Source organism: Leptodactylus fuscus, chromosome 3 (assembly GCF_031893055.1).
Source record: "Leptodactylus fuscus isolate aLepFus1 chromosome 3, aLepFus1.hap2, whole genome shotgun sequence".
NCBI lineage: Eukaryota > Metazoa > Chordata > Amphibia > Anura > Leptodactylidae > Leptodactylus > Leptodactylus fuscus.
In genome coordinates, this window is record NC_134267.1 from 168,209,814 (window position 1) to 168,228,467 (window position 18,654).

General features: G+C 40.5%; 1 protein-coding gene across 1 annotated transcript; it reads right to left on the bottom strand.

Moving 5' to 3' along the window:
- Positions 1 to 1,818: 1,818 nt before the first annotated feature.
- Positions 1,819 to 18,224, bottom strand: OTOL1 (otolin 1). The gene is made up of 4 exons (XM_075269560.1): positions 17,867 to 18,224; positions 12,686 to 12,775; positions 10,335 to 10,406; positions 1,819 to 2,717 (listed from the first exon to the last, which is right to left on the bottom strand). Exons 1-4 carry the CDS (start codon positions 18,222 to 18,224, stop codon positions 1,819 to 1,821), a joined length of 1,419 nt encoding a protein of 472 aa, XP_075125661.1.
- Positions 18,225 to 18,654: the final 430 nt, after the last annotated feature.

Below are 18,654 nucleotides of genomic sequence, written 5' to 3' on the forward strand. Positions count from 1 at the left end.
GTTGGTAGAGGTGGTGAAAGGTCCACTTTAAAAGTTGCCACAATGTAGTCATGTAGGTTCTCCTGACAGTGACCAAACCAGATGTCATCCATCAGATTGCCTGAAAGGGAAGCATGATTTTTCACTACACAGAACACATTTACTTTGCTCCAGAGTTTAGTGACGGCATGCTTTACTCCAAATAACTCACTGAAAGAAAAGATGTGATATCCTATTTTACCATACACTTATCACTGAAGGGCCAAAAATTCCCAAAATAGGAAGTAAATATAAAACTTCGCCTTTATTAATTTATTGAAAAAATATTAGAAAGGTAAAAAAATATATCAGACCACTTATGCCAATGCTTATGGCCAAAAAAATATATACTATGTAGATAATTCCTCCTACACACTTGTGAAGGGCAGGGTGAGGATATAAACTGCAAGGTATCCCTCTAGATAGAACCCTGTCTCCCTCAGTCAGTGGTAATAGTATGCCGTAGTGTGAAAATGAAAAGAGCTAAATGACCCAGATGGTGAAAAGGCAGCCACCTTCCCTCTTTCCTTGAGGCTACTGGCCTAACGCCACACCAACAGGGAATATAGGTTCAGGTTAACTCTGCCCTGGGTCAGATAAGGCTCAGTCCAAAACACTTAGACATAAATAACTCCTATTATAGCCCTACGCGTTTCATCTCTAACATGAGAATCTTCAGGGGCAGTATTTCATACGGATTCCCTATTACCAGCAGTAAAAACTGCTTTTTACAATTAGCTAGATGGTAAGGTCTGACCACCGGCAGGACCGCTCCACACACAGCGGTGAGGCATACTGCTATTGTTAGGCTATTTAAAGGTCTAGCCACACCTCTTGTAACTTAGCCGAGCCAATCACGCTCAGTATATGCACCCATCCTTTCAGCAATGTGATACACAGGTATATGAGTCTAAAAAGACACTAATTGGTCACAGTGGCTCACGCCGCTATAATGCGCATGCGCCTTCTATGGGACTTCATTGGTTCGATTTCTGACCCATCACTCCTTACAAAAGATATGACGTCACGCGCATGCGCGCGGACTTAGAAGCCACTTCCTGCTAAGTATGAGGCGCTAAATAACTCCACTCCATTCAATGTTTGGCATTGTACTTCATGATGTAAGCCTTGTATAAAGCTGCTTTGCCATGGAATCACATGCCATGACGTCGTTCCCAGGGCTCAGTTTTTGTGCTGATGTTAATATCAGAGGAGGTTTGGAGCTCTGTAGTGATAATGTCAGCAGAGCTTCATGTGGCATGTCACTTTATGGCTGTGGTACTGTGTTGATTCACTGATTAAGAGGTATATATTAGCCAATATTTTGAGAGAGCTTATAAATAACGTACAAATATATTTTATGGGCAAATACTAATATATGGTATACTTCCTGATAGAACGTGATTAGGATTCATTAACACTTTAATTAGTAACAAAGGACAAATGTACATAGAATTCTTTCCACACGTTTATTTCAATTATTTTAAGTCATACATACATTTGAGCAGTTGTGGAAACATATTCATAGTTTTATTCTATCCACGGCTCAAATACTCATTTGGAAACATAAAACTGAAAATACACATCATATACTGTATGCTGGATTACATATTAGATTCTATGGATTCTTGAGGTCCACATCCTCAATAAATGAAGTGACTGTTTCCAGAATTCTCACCGTTAATTATTGAGTCATGAGAAATAAATGTTAATTTTAAATATTAAGAAAGGATCACGTTTAATTTAATTGACACTAAAATTTAGCCAAAAACGCGAGCATTATTATATTTCTGATTCTTATTATGCTAGTGTTTCCACAGCATCATCTGGATATAATAGAAATCCTGTAAATATGCTGTCATCATCATTGCTCACATAAATACCATTCCAGTCCCGCGAAACCTCTAACCAAACCTGGTCCCCAGCACTTAACTTCAAGACCAGCATTGCTGACGCCTGATCTATCTCTTGGCCATACAGAGTTTCACGGCTCTTAAACATCTTTTTATTTTGAGCAACAATACTAATCCTAGCTGGGCGCCCCCTGACTGTCACATGGAATGCAAACACATAGGTTCCTGAAATTGTACAGTTAAATTTACCTGTCGTAGGGTTGTACTCATCTTGTTCATTGTACAATATTCTATCAAACTTTACAGGAGCATTAGGGGCAGGAAAAGGTCTTGATAGACCCACAGTGAAAGCAGACCTTATGGGTTTGTGATTATCACCTTTAGACCCTTTGAGGCCTCTAGAACCTCTTTTTCCGGGAAGACCTCTAACTCCTTTTAGGCCAAAATTTCCCTTTGGACCAGGTGGACCTGTTAAACCAATAGGTCCGATCTCACCTTTATCCCCCTTTTGTCCTGGTTCTCCTTTTTCTCCAGTTTCTCCTTGAAAGCCTTTCATACCATTCAGCCCTGCATCACCCTTAATACCTTTGTCACCTTTTAATCCTCTTTCCCCATTTTCTCCTATATTTCCTTTTTCTCCAACATCTCCACAATTGCCTTTATCTCCTAAATCCCCCTTTTCACCCTTATCTCCTTTTTCCCCATCAATGCCATTTAAGCCTTGTTCTCCTTTTTCACCTCTGTCCCCTTTTGTGCCATTTTCACATAATTCGCCTCTGCTTCCTTTTTGTCCTTTTACACCAGGAAGTCCAATATTTCCTTTTTCACCTTTGGGTCCAATCTCACCTAGAAATGCAGATATAAAAGGTCTATGTTAGTTGTTTTGTTCTTAGCTACTGCTAGGGCTGCACAGTGATTTATGGCAACACAATATAATACTGTAATGTCATACTGCGATATCATAACTAATGATAGTAAAGGTAATTGGTTGTGCCTAATGTTACAGTGACCACAAGAAAACTTCTCGACAGAAATCCAGACCTGTTGGATTTAATTATTAGCACATTCACTATTGTTAGTTGCCATTTAGTATAGTGAAATTGTGGTCTTAATGTTGCCACGTAGTCTTAGCCTAAGAGATACCAATGAGGCCTCATTTTCTTATCTGGCTTGATAGCAGATAAAGAATAGACATATTCACAGATACCAATTTACTGTTGATTTTCGCTAGTTGTTTAGGGGTTTTTTTGGCACATATCATACAGTACTTAGTATTCACTAACGTATAGTACTCTGTTCTCTGTTCACATTGGTATTATAGCTTTTTTATGGCATTATGGATTTTTTTTTTTTAACAGTAACCATGATGGATATGCAGTTGTAATCTCTCATGATCCATTTAACAAACCCTTTATTTCTTTATCTGCCTTCTAGTATTACTAGAATGTGTTAGGAATCTCAATATCTGTGCAACTGCCTCTCATATTTGCATCCGTTGTTCTCTTCAGTGCAGCACTGCTCATAGCTGTCACTTTAAGTTTGCTATGTCTACCAGTCTGTAGGCTGTCTGTAGTCCGTACCAGTCTGTAGACAGTCCATAGTCCGTACCAGTCTGTAGACAGTCCATAGTCCGCACCAGTCTGTAGACAGTCCGTAGTCCGTACCAGTCTGGAGACAGTCCATAGTCCGTACCAGTCTGTAGACAGTCCATAGTCCGTACCAGTCTGTAGACAGTCCATAGTCCGTACCAGTCTGTAGACAGTCCATAGTCCGTACCAGTCTGTAGACAGTCCATAGTCCGTACCAGTCTGTAGACAGTCCATAGTCCGTACCAGTCTGTAGACAGTCCATAGTCCATACCAGTCTGTAGACAGACTGTAGTCCGTACCAGTCTGTAGACAGTCCATAGTCCGTACCAGTCTGTAGACAGTCCATAGTCCGTACCAGTCTGTAGACAGTCCATAGTCCATACCAGTCTGTAGACAGTCCATAGTCCATACCAGTCTGTAGACAGTCCGTAGTTCGTACCAGTCTGTAGGCTGTCTGTAGTCCGTACCAGTCTGTAGGCTGTCTGTAGTCCATACCAGTCTGTAGACAGTCCGTAGTCCGTACCAGTCTGTAGGCAGTCTGTAGTCTGTACCAGTCTGTAGTCTGTACCAGTCTGTAGGCTGTCTGTAGTGTGTACCAGCCTGTAGTCTGTACCAGTCTGTAGGCTGTCTGTAGTCCGTACCAGTCTGTAGACAGTCCGTAGTCCGTACCAGTCTGTAGGCAGTCTGTAGTCTGTACCAGTCTGTAGGCAGTCTGTAGTCCGTACCAGTCTGTAGACAGTCTATAGTCCGTACCAGTCTGTAGGCAGTCTGTAGTCTGTACCAGACAGTCCATAGTCTGTACCAGTCTGTAGACAGTCCATAGTATGTACCAGTCTGTAGGCAGTCTGTAGTCTGTACCAGTCTGTAGGCAGTCTGTAGTATGTACCAGTCTGTAGGCTGTCTGTAGTATGTACCAGTCTGTAGGCAGTCTGTAGTATGTACCAGTCTGTAGGCTGTCTGTAGTATGTACCAGTCTGTAGGCAGTCTGTAGTATGTACCAGTCTGTAGTCTGTACCAGTCTGTAGGCAGTCTGTAGTCTGTACCAGTCTGTAGGCAGTCTGTAGTATGTACCAGTCTGTAGGCTGTCTGTAGTATGTACCAGTCTGTAGGCAGTCTGTAGTATGTACCAGTCTGTAGGCTGTCTGTAGTATGTACCAGTCTGTAGGCAGTCTGTAGTATGTACCAGTCTGTAGGCAGTCTGTAGTCTGTACCAGTCTGTAGGCAGTTTGTAGTCTGTACCAGTCTGTAGGCAGTCTGTAGTATGTACCAGTCTGTAGGCAGTCTGTAGTATGTACCAGTCTGTAGGCAGTCTGTAGTATGTACCAGTCTGTAGACAGTCTATAGTCCGTACCAGTCTGTATGCAGTCTGTATTCTGTACCAGTCTGTAGACAGTCCATAGTCTGTACCAGTCTGTAGGCAGTCTGTAGTCTGTACCAGTCTGTAGTCTGTAGACAGTCTGTAGGCAGTCTGTAGTCTGTACCAGTCTGTAGGCAGTCTGTAGTCTGTACCAGTCTGTAGTCTGTAGACAGTCTGTAGGCAGTCTGTAGTCTGTACCAGTCTGTAGGCAGTCTGTAGTCTGTACCAGTCTGTAGTCTGTAGACAGTCTGTAGGCAGTCTGTAGTCTGTACCAGTCTGTAGGCAGTCTGTAGTACCCCTCTGGCTGGGTCTGCTCAGCCAGTCAGAGCAAGTAAAATGAGGCAGTTGGCAATAGCAACCAATCTGGTGTCAGCTGTCATCTATACAGGGCCCCCTTTGAGCATGAAAGTAATAATCTGATAGCACCAGATGGAGACTGGTTTTCTACCGGAATAATACAGGCAATGTTTGTGGCAATATTATTGAATCTGCTCTGGATACAATCCTCTAACAATGACTGATAACGGTTGCGGTTTTGAAAATCGCAGCATGTCAATTATATCTACGGAAACGCCAGAGGCTTTCCTATAGATATATTTGTAACAGAAAGTCCACAGAGGAAAACTCAGTGAACATTCTGTTCAAAGCGCTGCGGGAAGAACCGCAATGAGTTCACGCAGCTCTTTAGTGCGGCGGTTCCAGCCCGTGCAGCCTTTGCCTTAGCTCCCACATTGCGTAAAAGCAGCTTTTTTTGTTGCAGATTTTGTTGCGTTTTTTTGAGTCAAAGTAAGGAGCGCATTGAGCAGAAGGGAGAAGTATAAGAGCTTCCTATATATTTCCCATTTCCTTTGTAGCCATTCTTGGCTTTGGCTCAAAGAAGAGCAACAAATTCTGCAACAAAAAAGCTGCGTTTACACAACGTGGGGCCTTAGCCGCAGATACACTTTGCTTTTTTTCACTGCATTTCCCACAAAAAGTCCACAGTGTTTTGCTCTGCAGACTTTCTGCTTCTATTATACATATAAGGAAAACGCCAGTTGTTTCAAATTGCATCATTTCTGCTGCAGATTTTTTCTGCAATGTGTGACTGGGCTTAGCCAGAATCCCATCCACTTTGCAGCTACTGTAATACATGGTGATTTTTATCGCAGCCAAAATGCTGTGTTTTCACAATGTGGGGCACTAGCCTAAAATACAATGGTTTTTATGCTATGCTTCCCCAAAAACACTGCATTTCCGCTTGGTGGTGCCTTCATTTTAAACCTCACATTGAGACAGTGATTTTGTTTTTATTTGGGTTCTCTGTTCTTAAAATTTATCCTGTTTTTTACTAATTCTCTGGTTACTGCTAATCCTTTGCAATTGTCTTGGATATTCCCATATTCGGCTGAAGCCCCATGTTCAAAAAATGCAGTGTTTACAGTATGCGCAATGTGGACAAGATTCTGGCTGATCCCATCCACACATTGCAGAAAAAATCCAGAGGAAAAGCTGCATTTTCAATGCTGCTGAAAAAAAAAAAGCAATGCAAGGTTCTATAAGGGTGACCCCATATAAACATATAGGGGCATATTTCTGAAGACTGGCTTTCCTTGCATCATAAATGAGGCGCACCCTCTGCCAGGCTATGCGTCTGGACGTCTATCACTTATGCCAGATTTCTGATGCTGATGCCATCGACCCCGCTCCTTAACCGCCTTCGCCACACCAATCTTTTAGGGAAAGTGATGCTGGAAAAGCAGATTTTTAAGTCTTTTTTTTTTTTTTTTTTTTTTTTTTTTTTTGCATCAAATGCCTGGAATACCAGAAACATATCCTATAAGGTATAGTAATTCTACCCTATAATTTTTTATATTTATTTTGCAAATATGTGACTATATAGACATGAGAAACAGTAACCTGTAAGTATGAATCTTTTCCCCTATTAGTTCTTTAGAAGTTGCTAAACTTAAAATAATTCTATGTTGTTTTAAGGTGCTAAAGGAAAGATTTTCAATTACAGCAATTAGCATGTCTCTAAAATATCTCAAAAAGTTGCAAAAATGTTGTGGGTGGTTACCATTCCAATGAAAATAATGAAAAGTCACAGGAGGTGCCCTGAGTTAAGTATATCATTAGAAGGTTTTAAGTGCTAAACGCCGTTATCGAACATATGTAATTAGCTGTTACTGAACTGTATTAACAGCTTAGAGCAAAGAGCAACCATTCTGGCATCTACAAGTTGTTGGACTGATGCAGTGAAGTGAGACAAAAATACTTAAATTATAATGTTATCAAGATGTGTTTAGCAAGAAACCAAAAATCATAACGCTTTCGCTGTTGCAAGTAGAGATGAGCGAACACTAAAATGTCCGAGGTTCGAAATCCGATTCGAACAGCCGAACACTGTTCGACTGTTCGAACGGATTTCGAACCCCATTATAGTCTATGGGGGGAAAAATGCTCGTTTCAGGGGTAGGCAACATTCAATAAAATCATACTTACCAAGTCCACGAGTGACGGTCGGGCTGGATTCTGCTTGAAGTCTTCTCCCGGCGCAGGGTCCCCGCGTCCTCTTCCGGGTGGAATTCACTCTGCCTAGGCATCAGGGCGCGCCTGAGCAGAGCCGACTGCGCGTGCATGCTCGCGCATGCGCAGTTGGCTCTGCCTAGGCCGGATGCCTAGGCAGAGTGAATTCCACCTGGAAGAAGATGTGGGGACGTAGCGCAGAGAAGACTTTGGAAAGGTAAGAGAAGGACCAGCGTTGATTGGCAATGTATAGCATTCTGCCAATCAACGCTGGTTCTGCATCGAACCTTAAACTTCGAACAGCTAGTAGTGTTCGATCGAGTACGAGTATCTCGAATACCATAGTATTCGATCGAACACCTACTCGATCGAACACTACTCGCTCATCTCTACTGGCAAGATATCGGATGGGGCAGTCACACTTCTGGGACCTACAACTATCAAGAGAACATAGGTCCTCTGACATTAGTTCCACCATTGGAGGCAGCTGTCCATGGATCATCTGAGTAGAGAGGGGGTACGCATGGCCAAGGATTTCTAAATGCTAATCTTAAGACCTTACAGAAATAACTATTCAATCTTGACTGTATCTATAATTCCTCAAGGTTTAAGGAGAGAGAACCATGGATATATGTGGCTACATTTTGCATTAAATCTGTCTCTAATGGAGGTAAGAGGACCCACACAAGTTATGACACATTTTATACACACATCTTATTAAATAAATATCAACATTATTCTTCCTAGTGCCCAGCAGAAGAGGTTATACATGACAAAGAGACCCCAAAAAGACCTAAAGAGATTCCCTGTGTCTTCCACCAGCTGATCAGAGCCTCAACTAGGTATAGCATAGTGTGTTAGTGGTGCACATAGAACTTTTTTAAGATGGAGTTCACACAGAGGTTTACAACTGTTGAATTCTTAAGGCTAAAACCGCACATATTGGGCTGCAGCGAAAAAATGTTGTGGGAAACACCACGGCGGAAACACATTGTGGTTTTTCCCCACAGCGCTTTTCATCAATACATCTATACAAGTTTTCTGGAATAGACTTTTGATAATGTGATGCATCTTGACACCAGGCTCTCTCTTGCTCCAAAAATGGACTTTTCGACTTTTCACAAGCGAGTTATACAAGTGTAAGTTAGACTAAGGTCCCACGTAGCGAAATGCAGCGGAAACGCAGAGTTGTTCTCTGCAGACTTTCTGCCCTTAATATAACTATAGGGAAAGCACCAGTATTTCCACAGGTATAATTGACATGCTGCGATTTTCATAAGTGGGGCTTCAGCCTTAGGCCCCATTCCCACGTAAACATGTGTCAGAGTGAGCGCTGTAAAACAGAATCCCATTGACTTCAATGGGTGCCGTCTTACGCACGCTACACATTGAAATCAATGGGAGGCTTTTTAACCCATTGATTTCAATGTGTAGCGCGTACAAGACGGCACCCATTGAAGTCAATGGGATTCTGTTTTACAGCGCTCTGACATGTGTTTACGTGGGAATGGGGCCTAAGGCTGAAGCCTCACTTGTGAAGGAGGCGTGTGCAGTTTGGTTCCTTGATTAGAGTTTTTTGTTGCACTGTGTGAACACGGCTGTAGTTCTGTAATTGAATTTCCCACACACTTGCCTTCTGCCCTTGTATGCCTCTGTTCATGAAATGTTTAATTCTAGTCTTGCCGTGTGATTGACAGCCTGTCCACCTATCAACTCCAGGGTGGGTTCTTCCTTCCTATTTAGTCTTGGCTCACATTCACATTGGTGCTTGCTATTGCCTTGTGCGTGCTGGCTTTTCTCTCGCTGTTTATTCTTGTATTCTGATTCTTGACCTCTGGCTTTCCCTTTTGACTATTCTTTTGGACTTCTATTTAGCACTGCATTGCTCGACTGTTACTGGCCCCCTGGCTAGCTGACCTCCCTTTGTTGTTGTTTGTCTTGCCTGCGTTTTGTGTTTTCACGTAAATAAGAAGGGCCCATTGCCCAGCTGCTGCCTATTACATAGGATAGGACCAGGCAAGCAGGAAAGGACAGTGGGGGGTTTCAGCTTAGGGCTCACTGTCGCTTGTGCCCCTTTCCCAGGGTTTCCAGCAGCTACTGGGGAATTGCTGTCCTAGCAATTTCCTAACAATTCTTTTCTGAAATTGATGATGAACCATAAAATCGAACCATAAAATTGCAAAAGTACATGTGAATAAGGCTTAATGTATATGGACACCTCAAGAAAATTCTTTTGTTTATTGCAATGACTGCAGTAGGAAATCATCCACAACCCAGACATGCAGTATCCATCATAAATCATTGTCTCATAGTTAACATGTATCATATTGGACGACTAGGTTTTGGTGATGTCCTCGACATTAAAAGATAAGCGGAGAAGTTATTTTCTGTCTCTTTTCGATAAGACATGGATACAATCACATATAGTCTACCTCTCAACAGCTATGTAGGATCCTTCCTAGCAACCTTAAACAAGAATTTATTCCATTAATTCACCATAACTTTCCCAAATTAGAATGTTCCACTTGGCAGTGAAGCGTATATGTTATTAAGTGTGTCCTGTTCCTCCAGTGATGAGTGTACACATTCTGTAAGACTGCAGTAATTAAAATGTATTTAACTACCACAAAATTTAGCACCAGACTCGAACAGCATCTGTGTTTCTATAATTGCTATACAGTTATCAAGAACACATACCGCATTCATTGCCAGAGGGAACAAGTGTAACAATCTGTTTAGGGCCTTTCCCTGGCAGCCAATGGGTTAAATCAATTATTTAAACAGCATTTCTTAAGCAGAAGCACATGTTTGCTCTCTAGTCACACAGGCGACTATCAGCGTATGCCTGACTGCTACCTGCAGTATGTATGTATCTGACAGATCTCAGAGGAGATCGTTTCTCCTTCAACAGAATCAATTTGAACAGAGGTCAACAGAGCAGAGTTTCATTACAAGAGATGTAGAATGAGAAACAGACAAACATAATTGTGCATCATGCATTATCATTACCTGCTTCTCCCGGCTTTCCTGGGAATCCGGGAATTCCACTAGCTCCTTGGTCACCGTGTTCACCTTTCTCACCTACACATAAACATCTGCATTAACATTGTCCCACAGTACAGAACTCTATCCAATGGCACCGACGGCCATGAAATTACTATAGTGCTTAAAAGTTCTGTAACACTTCAAGAAGCCTTACAATCAATAAAGAAAGGAAGACTAAATGTAAGCTGCTTAGCCTGCACACATCGCTTGTTACCATCTTATTTTCTATTATAGCAAAGCTCCATTCATAAGGAAGAAAAACACAAAAACATTGAGACTAATGCAAAAAAATGTTCTAAGTAAAAAAATAAATAAATAAAAGTGTAAGAATTACCCATAGCAGCCAATGAGAAGACGTGTGTCTGTTTTTTTTTAGTTTACAGAGATTTGGAGAAATTAAGGCTAAGTCCCCAAATAGCAAAACACAGCTAAAAAACTGAATCCATGTCAAAATCCACGTGGAAAAAACGCCTCACCATAGAGTTCTACGGGTTCCACTAGCTTTTTTTTTTTTCCGCTGGCGGAAAAAAAGCTTCCTTCAGGCGGATTGCGCCTGCGAAAAGCAACGCAGTCAAAGGGAAGCGGAAAATCCACGTGGAATTGGCAAAAAATGCATAGAGAAACCGCTAGCGTTTTTTTCAAGGTCCATACACTGTGTTGGAGGATAAAAAAAACTGAAGCGGACTTTTTCTTCCTTGCCAAAAAACTGTGTAAATGGACCCTAAGGGTCCATTTTATTCCACTAGCGGAATAAAAAGTTATTGGGAGGCTTTTTTTCAGCTCTGAAATTCCACACCAAATTCCTCATCATTTTCCTCCTGTGAATGGACCCTTAGGCCAGGACCCCACCTTGCGGAAACGCAGCTTTTTTTGTTGCAGATTTTGTTTCGTTTTTTTAAGCCAAAACCAGGACTAGATTGAGCAGAAGTTAGAAGTATAAAGACTTCCTGTATATTTCCAATTCCATTTGTAGCCATTCTTAGCTTTGGCTCAAAAAAACGCAACAAAATCTGCAACAAAAAAAGCTGCGTTTCCACAATGTGGGGCCTCAGCCTTAGGGTTCATTCACACAGAGTTTTTTGGCGCTGATTTTGACGCTGAATCTGCCTCAGAATCCACGTGGAAAAAAAAGTCTCCCAGCCAACAAAAGACTTTCTTAGGTTAAGACCCTACATTGTGGAAATGCGCCTTTTTTTGTTGCAGATTTTGTTGCGGTTTTCTGAGCCAAAGCCAGGAGTGGATTGAGCAGAAGGTAGAAGTAGAGCTTCCTCTATATTTCCCATTCCTATTGTAGCCATGCTTGGCTTTGGCATAAAAAAAAAACACAACAAAATCTACAACAAAAACGCTGCATTTCCGCAACATGGGGCCTCAGCCTTAGGGCGCATGCACACGGAGTTTACGTTCGCGCATTTTAGCATAATACACGTGTATAGAATACTCGTGTAAAAATAGCAGTCCCATTGACTTTAATGGAAATTTTTACACGCGTAAAAAATCGTCAAAAAACGCTTTTTCGGTGCGTTTTTGATGCGTTTTTTACATGTGTAAAAATTTCCATTCAAGTCAATGGGACTGCTATTTTTACACGAGTATTCTATACATGTGTATTATGCTAAAATGCGCGCACGTAAACTCCGTGTGCACGGGCCCTTAAGGTGTTTGTACTATGTCCAGATGGGAGAAGGAGGTTGAGACCACCAGTAGCCGGATTGAAGGACTGGGTGATCAGTTAGGTGAGTATAGGTTTGTTTTTAAAATTATTAACTCTATTGATAGGATAGAGAATAAATTGCTGACCAGGGGTCTCAGTGGTTGGTCTCCCACTGATCAGCAATTTATGCCATAACCAGGGCGTGTTACCGCTGTTGAGATTGGTGTATGCAGTGTGTGTGCCCCCACTCCATTCTCTTCAATGGGAGTGCTGGAAATAGGAAAATGCATGTTTCTTGGAGGCCTTTTGGGATGAAAAGGAGTGTCACTTTGTCCCAGGGATGGAGATTCAATTGTCAGTATGTGGACTGACACAGCTAAGTTTATACTTTACCACATACAGAGGTATAAAATCATTGGAAAATGTTTTTTTTTCTTTTACATAAGAACCACTTTAAGCACTGATGAGGGTCAGAAAAGGAGCAGGTTATGGCTTTGTGGTTTCTAACAAGTCATATTTTAAGAACTTTATATAACTGTGTAAATACGGAGCATCAGGCTTCATTTTAATGGTATTTTAACTGCAGTTTGCTATACATATTTTTCCATTTTCTTCTTCCATTAGATTGAAACAAAATCAATATAATGTCATTCTTACACACCTTTGTCTCCTTTATAACCCTTTGGGCCTTGGAGACCAATTGCTCCATGTGGTCCTGGCAATCCCATGTCCCCAGTGTCTCCTTTGGGACCTGCAAAATACAAAGAGTTAAATATATCTTACAAGCTCATTTAAGAAAGTGCAATTTATTTTGTTGACAACGTCAATAGAATGAAAAGCCTTGCTTGAATCAAAATTAACATAGTGGTTTTCAATGATAGAAAATCATCTGACAGTTCACAGACACCATTAACGTCATTTGATCCAGAGGAATGAAATCAATACATAGTCAAAATCACCTTCCAAAGACAAGACCAAGAAACAAATAGCAGTCACCTTGAAGAATCCTGCTCACAGAGTATGGCATTGTATGTAATAGAAAAGGTATGCTAAAATAAGCTAGAAATGCAACTTCTTTATAGTAAATGCTTTCAATACTTCTTGTGTTATGCCTAACCCTCACACCATAGATTTTGTGGAGAATGTATCAAAGGTTTTACACAACTTTTATGTCATACAAAAAATTCTAGATTTTCACTATATCTTGCTACTTTTTAACCACTGTTCCCCTTTGGAAAGTATCAAGTTGGGTGGTGGGGTTTAGCAAAAGGAGTTTCCCATGGACCAATAGATTTTCGATCATGGTAGAAACTGATATTAAAAAAAATTATAGCAGAAAACTACACTTAATCCCAGCAGGCAGAGATTTCATATTTTTGCTGCAAGGACAACCAAAGATGCATCAAATAACATCCATAGGTAACAAAGGTGTTTGTCAGTACAACTGAGTTCCATTGACCCCCTTAGCATGGTGCTAAGTCAGTTGGGGACGTAACAATGACTCCCTATGGCTGCCAACCTAAAAAAAAAAAACTATAAAAAAAATACTAAGAAAGTTATTGCATATTCAGATATTTGTCATGATTTCAAGGATTAATATGATAAAACCACATATATTTGATATCACCATAGCTGCAACAAGCCGTCCTATAAAATGATTGCATAATTTTTCCCTGAAATAAAAAAAAATGCCAATATTGTATTGTTCGTTCATCCCGCCACATAAAAAAAAAATTATTAAAAAGCAATCAAAAAGTTGTATGTGTCAAAAAAAGTAACCGGAAATGAATACTTCAACTCGCCCACAAATAAGCCCTTATGTAACTCAAAAAAAAAAAACATAAAAAAGCTGTGTCTCAGAATATCGAGACCTAAAATCAATGTTTTTTAGTAGCAAACCATTCAAAAAACTTATTAGGCTTGGGAGTTAAGAAGTTAATAAATTTGCACACTGCACTTATGTTTAAGACTGGTGTATGAAATACCAGTCTTAATAAATTCCTCCAACCACGTCTATTTCCTCCAGGCAGAATAAAACAGTCCAATCCCGGATTCTTACAGCTCTTTCTCTATATTCAGGTGCAGTTTGAGTAATAAAATGGATATTTAAGCTGAGTAGGAGAGAGGGGAGGTGGGAAGGAATATTTTAGAAGCATTTCCAGTTTAGAGTATGCATAAAACTGGACAAACTTTACTTTGTGATCTATTATGACTGTCACTCATGCTTGCTGTACATCTATCATTATGGGATCTGAAAGGACTGCTACTAGTCCAAGCTGTACAACTATCATTATAGGATCTATAATGATTGCAACTAATGCTTACTGTACAACTATCATTATAGGATCTGCTATGGCTATTACCAGTGGTTGTCATTCATCATTTTCTAATCTGTTGTCGAACTTCCAAGTTGCACAGAGTCATAACACAGTGTAAATAGAAATGCTTTGAGCTTTACTGCCTTTCATTCTATATGGAGGCATATGCAGACTTTTCATTCATACAGATTCAGACAGAAAATAAATCATGGCATGATGCATTAGAAACCATATTACAGACCTGTGCTTGTATGTTCAAATACATTGTAATGCAGCGCACCACATGGATAATGTATGCTACATCAGATGCATTTGATTGGGCAAGGCTTTAGTGAGGAATAATCCCATAATACCATACAACACCCCCTTAAACTCCCTGTAGCACTGAAATAGGGACCATTAAAGCAACACTCCAATATTTATTTTGGCAAACCAAGGTAGTCATTGAAGTAGATTCAAAATGTGAAGCTATATGTCTGTTTTCTGTTTTGCAAAACACCGTAGACTGAATACTAAAAGGGACTTAGCAGGACCTTACTGTGAGTATGATGTCATCACAGGGCCTGGAAGATGCACCAACTGCTGCTGATAATACTGGTGAAGGTGATGGCGCATGGTGACTTACTGTGAGAGAGGGGATTACTATGGGCAGTAATAGAGAGAGGTGGGGACTATAGGGATCATGTTATGCGAGAAGCAGATGAAGAGCAGGAAGGCATTTTCACAGAAGACATAGGGAAGGATTTATGAATCTTAGGGAGACCTCCTGTTTTCACAGCAACCCATGCTATAAAAAAAAAAGTCACACTGGGATCATGTGTCTCACACTGAAGAAGGTGAAATCAGGACAAGGAAGAACACTGTGACTAGAGCCTATTAGTATTGAGAGGATGGTGATTGAGACAACAGAATGAGTAAAAAAAAAAAAATCACTGGAGTACCTTTAATGGGGGCAGGTGGGATTAAACAGGAACAAACTTACATTTTTCTGTCCTAGCCCATTTTCTTAATACCGTGCCCAAAGCAGAATAGCTTATTGGTGTTCCTCTGGCACCCCACGCCTGAGCCCCTGTTTATGACCTGAACCGTTCACACTCTTTTAGAAAAAGTTACAAATTAAAGGCTATTTTCAGAGTAAATAGTTAATTTTTTATATATCTTCAAGAGTTTCCGTAGACAAAAGCTATTACATACAGGCCTACACAATGATCTTGGAATTCCAATAAGAAAAGTAATATCAGCCCATTGCAAATTTAATAAGCCTATACAATAATGTATCATATCCATTTCACCAAGCTAGTCAATATATGAGTGAGCCTCTAACCTTCTATATAGTAAGAACACTTTAAATGCATCGATTATTGCCCCATAAATAGTTCACAACCTCAGTGGGGAAAAAACAAATTAGCAACTTGTAATTTTCTATGAACTGAAACAACAAAGTCTTTCCTTTTATTAGGCTGCCCTATAGTTTACGATATGCAAGACTTCAAATCTTGCTTGGCCTGAGAACACTGTGCTTCGAAAGCTGCTTCTCTGCAAATGATTTGTGGATCCAATAAAAATCTATGAGTATTTTTCCCTCTTTGTTTTAGAAGGACTGTAATAATGGATAACAAAACGCAATCTGAATTATCAGTCAATAAGCAATGGAAAAAGTGCAAAATAATTACACATCATGAAAAATGCATTGTGTTTGTAATAATCAATTGAACTTTAATATTAGCTTTCATAACTACAAGAAGAAGCACTTAAAGGAATTTCATGAACTAGAAGAAAGGAAATATTGCATATTAGTGAATGCAGACATGTCCTAGGACTGCAATGTTTTACTGAAGAGAACCAGATGTAGTAAAGCTAATTTGCCATTCAATTGCTTCTCTTATACAAAACCCCTTTTAGTGCAAATCAATCAAGGGTTAACAAGCAATTCACTACTTTTGTCATTTAAAATGTGAGTAAAAAAGGTTCAAAACAGGAAAAGAGTCCCCTTGTTATGGTAAAGACTCTCTGTGATGCTCTGCCAGGTGCAATATGTCATATACAGACATGGAGAAGTCCAGAAACCTACAGTGATCACTGTTACTAAATGAATACTCAATAGTGTGTACAATTAAAGCTCTGCTCATTGAAAGCTATGGAGGGGGGAGGAATACAAGCAGTGAGATAACAGCTGCAGCTTCAGTTGAGTGATTTATCTCACCACAGAGGTGAATAATATTTCACCAGAAAATCCAGCTCTTTATGGAGCTAAAACTGTCACTTAAAGCTACAATTGAGTCTCCTTATCTGTATGACGTCTGTCTGCTCAACCTTCTCCTTCTGTGTCCCCTTTCCATAATCTTTAATGGTCTGAGTTGTAAGTTATCATAAAAGTTTAGATACACTTTAAAGGAATGATACTATGAATTAAAGGAGGTTGTCCAGGAGAAAAAAACATACTTACCTGTCCCCAGTGCTCCAGTGTCCTCTCAGCACAGTCCGGTCCTGCTGCTGTTTTCTTCCAGTGGAAGTCCCACCACACGTGACCACTGAGGCTAGTCAGCTGCCGCAGTGAAGAGCCCAGGACATGACAATGCATTGGAGATTTCCAGCTGGGAGACTAATATATAAAACTTTTTATCCTGGAAAACCTCGTTAAAGGGATTCTATAATTAAAACTGTGTAAGTGGCCATTTTCTTGTGGCCAGCGGGCATGCGCAGTAGACTTTGCCCGAGGCCTAGAAGTTTGAAGCCTCCGCCGGAAGAAGACGTGAAAAAGACCCATTACTGAAGAAGATGGAGGAGGCGCTGGAGAGTTTTCTCGCAGCATTGGGGATGCCTCCAGTGCTGTTTGAGTGCTGGGGCCCATCCCCAATGCTGCAAGAGAACTCATTTGCATACCGACGAAAACTGGATTATATACCAAACGGCAGTGCAGAGAAGACATCTAAAGGTAGGAGAAGAATAGCCTTTCTGAAGGCAGAAAAAAATGAGTTTTAATGATAGGATCCCTCTAAACATATTCCCTATTCAGAGCATAAGGGACAAATGTCTGATTGGTGAGAGCTCAACCTCTGGGAACACCAATTCCAAGAATAGGGTCCCCAAGTACCCCCATTTCAATGCAGCAGCAGTTGCACATGTGAACTGTTGCTTCATTCATCAATATGGGACTGCTGGAGGAAAAGTGAGTACAGTTCTTGATTATCTGCTCACAGAACTGAATGGAGTGGCAACACACATAAGTAACTACCACTCCATTCAAGAGAGGGAATCAGAACTCCTGTTCTTATGATTGGTGGGGATCCCAGTGTTCAGACCCCCATTAATTAGACCATAGAGATATGAGTTTAATTTTTGGTACTTTCCATCCCATTTCAATCAGCTATGAGCCATTGGCTTTTACTATCTATAGGAACAAGGGGATCTTGAATTGAATAATTGCTATAAGTTTCTGCACCATTTTATGAGCCTAGTTCCTTTACCTGTGCTTCTTTAATGAGTTACATCACTCCTTCATAGTTGCATATAGATTGATTTACCTTGAAGCCCTATGGGTCCAGGTTCCCCTTTTGGCCCAGCCATGGGTGTACAGCAATCACAACAGTTAAAGAAGAAATCGGCTGTTTCAAGAGTAAAATTGTCAAATGGGTACAGGGTGGTGGCAGTTCTGAAATCAGGGTTTAAAGTGGCCATCTCCGTAGTGGTGTCAGTTGTCTCAGACAATTCAGTAAAAACAGTCTCTTCTGTCGGTGGCGCAAGTGAAGTCTCAAAATCATTGGCAATCTCCATATTATACACTTTTTTAGTGTACTTTGCTGGCTGAGTTGTCTTTGCTTCCAAATAAACAGTAGCAACAACAGTTATAAAAGTAGCTGTGGGCCAAGATAAACTTCCCATTTTTGTATCTGTCAAAAAAAAGAGACAAATGCATTATTCATACCAGTCTTCTATATTTCACTGGGTTTCTTTTAACAATATGGTATTATGGAAACTAGGTTTAAAAAGTGTATACAATATGCAAGGTTTTTGTGCCAATCCCGTCTGTGATCTCCAGCCTGACATTTCCAACTAGGCCGCTTATTGTACTGCAGGATTTGTGGTACTGAGAAGTTAGGCCGATGTAGACAAATGTGTCGCTTTAGAATTACTGTAATGCTGAAAATGTACCCAATCCTCCCACTAAACCTCGGTGAGATAGACTGCTTCAAAATCTGCACACAAGATATGAAAACGACATAGCAGGGAATGAATCTCACCAGACTATAACACATAGCGAGCAATGACTTTGTGCTGATTTTCTATATATTATAAATAGGATATATCATAA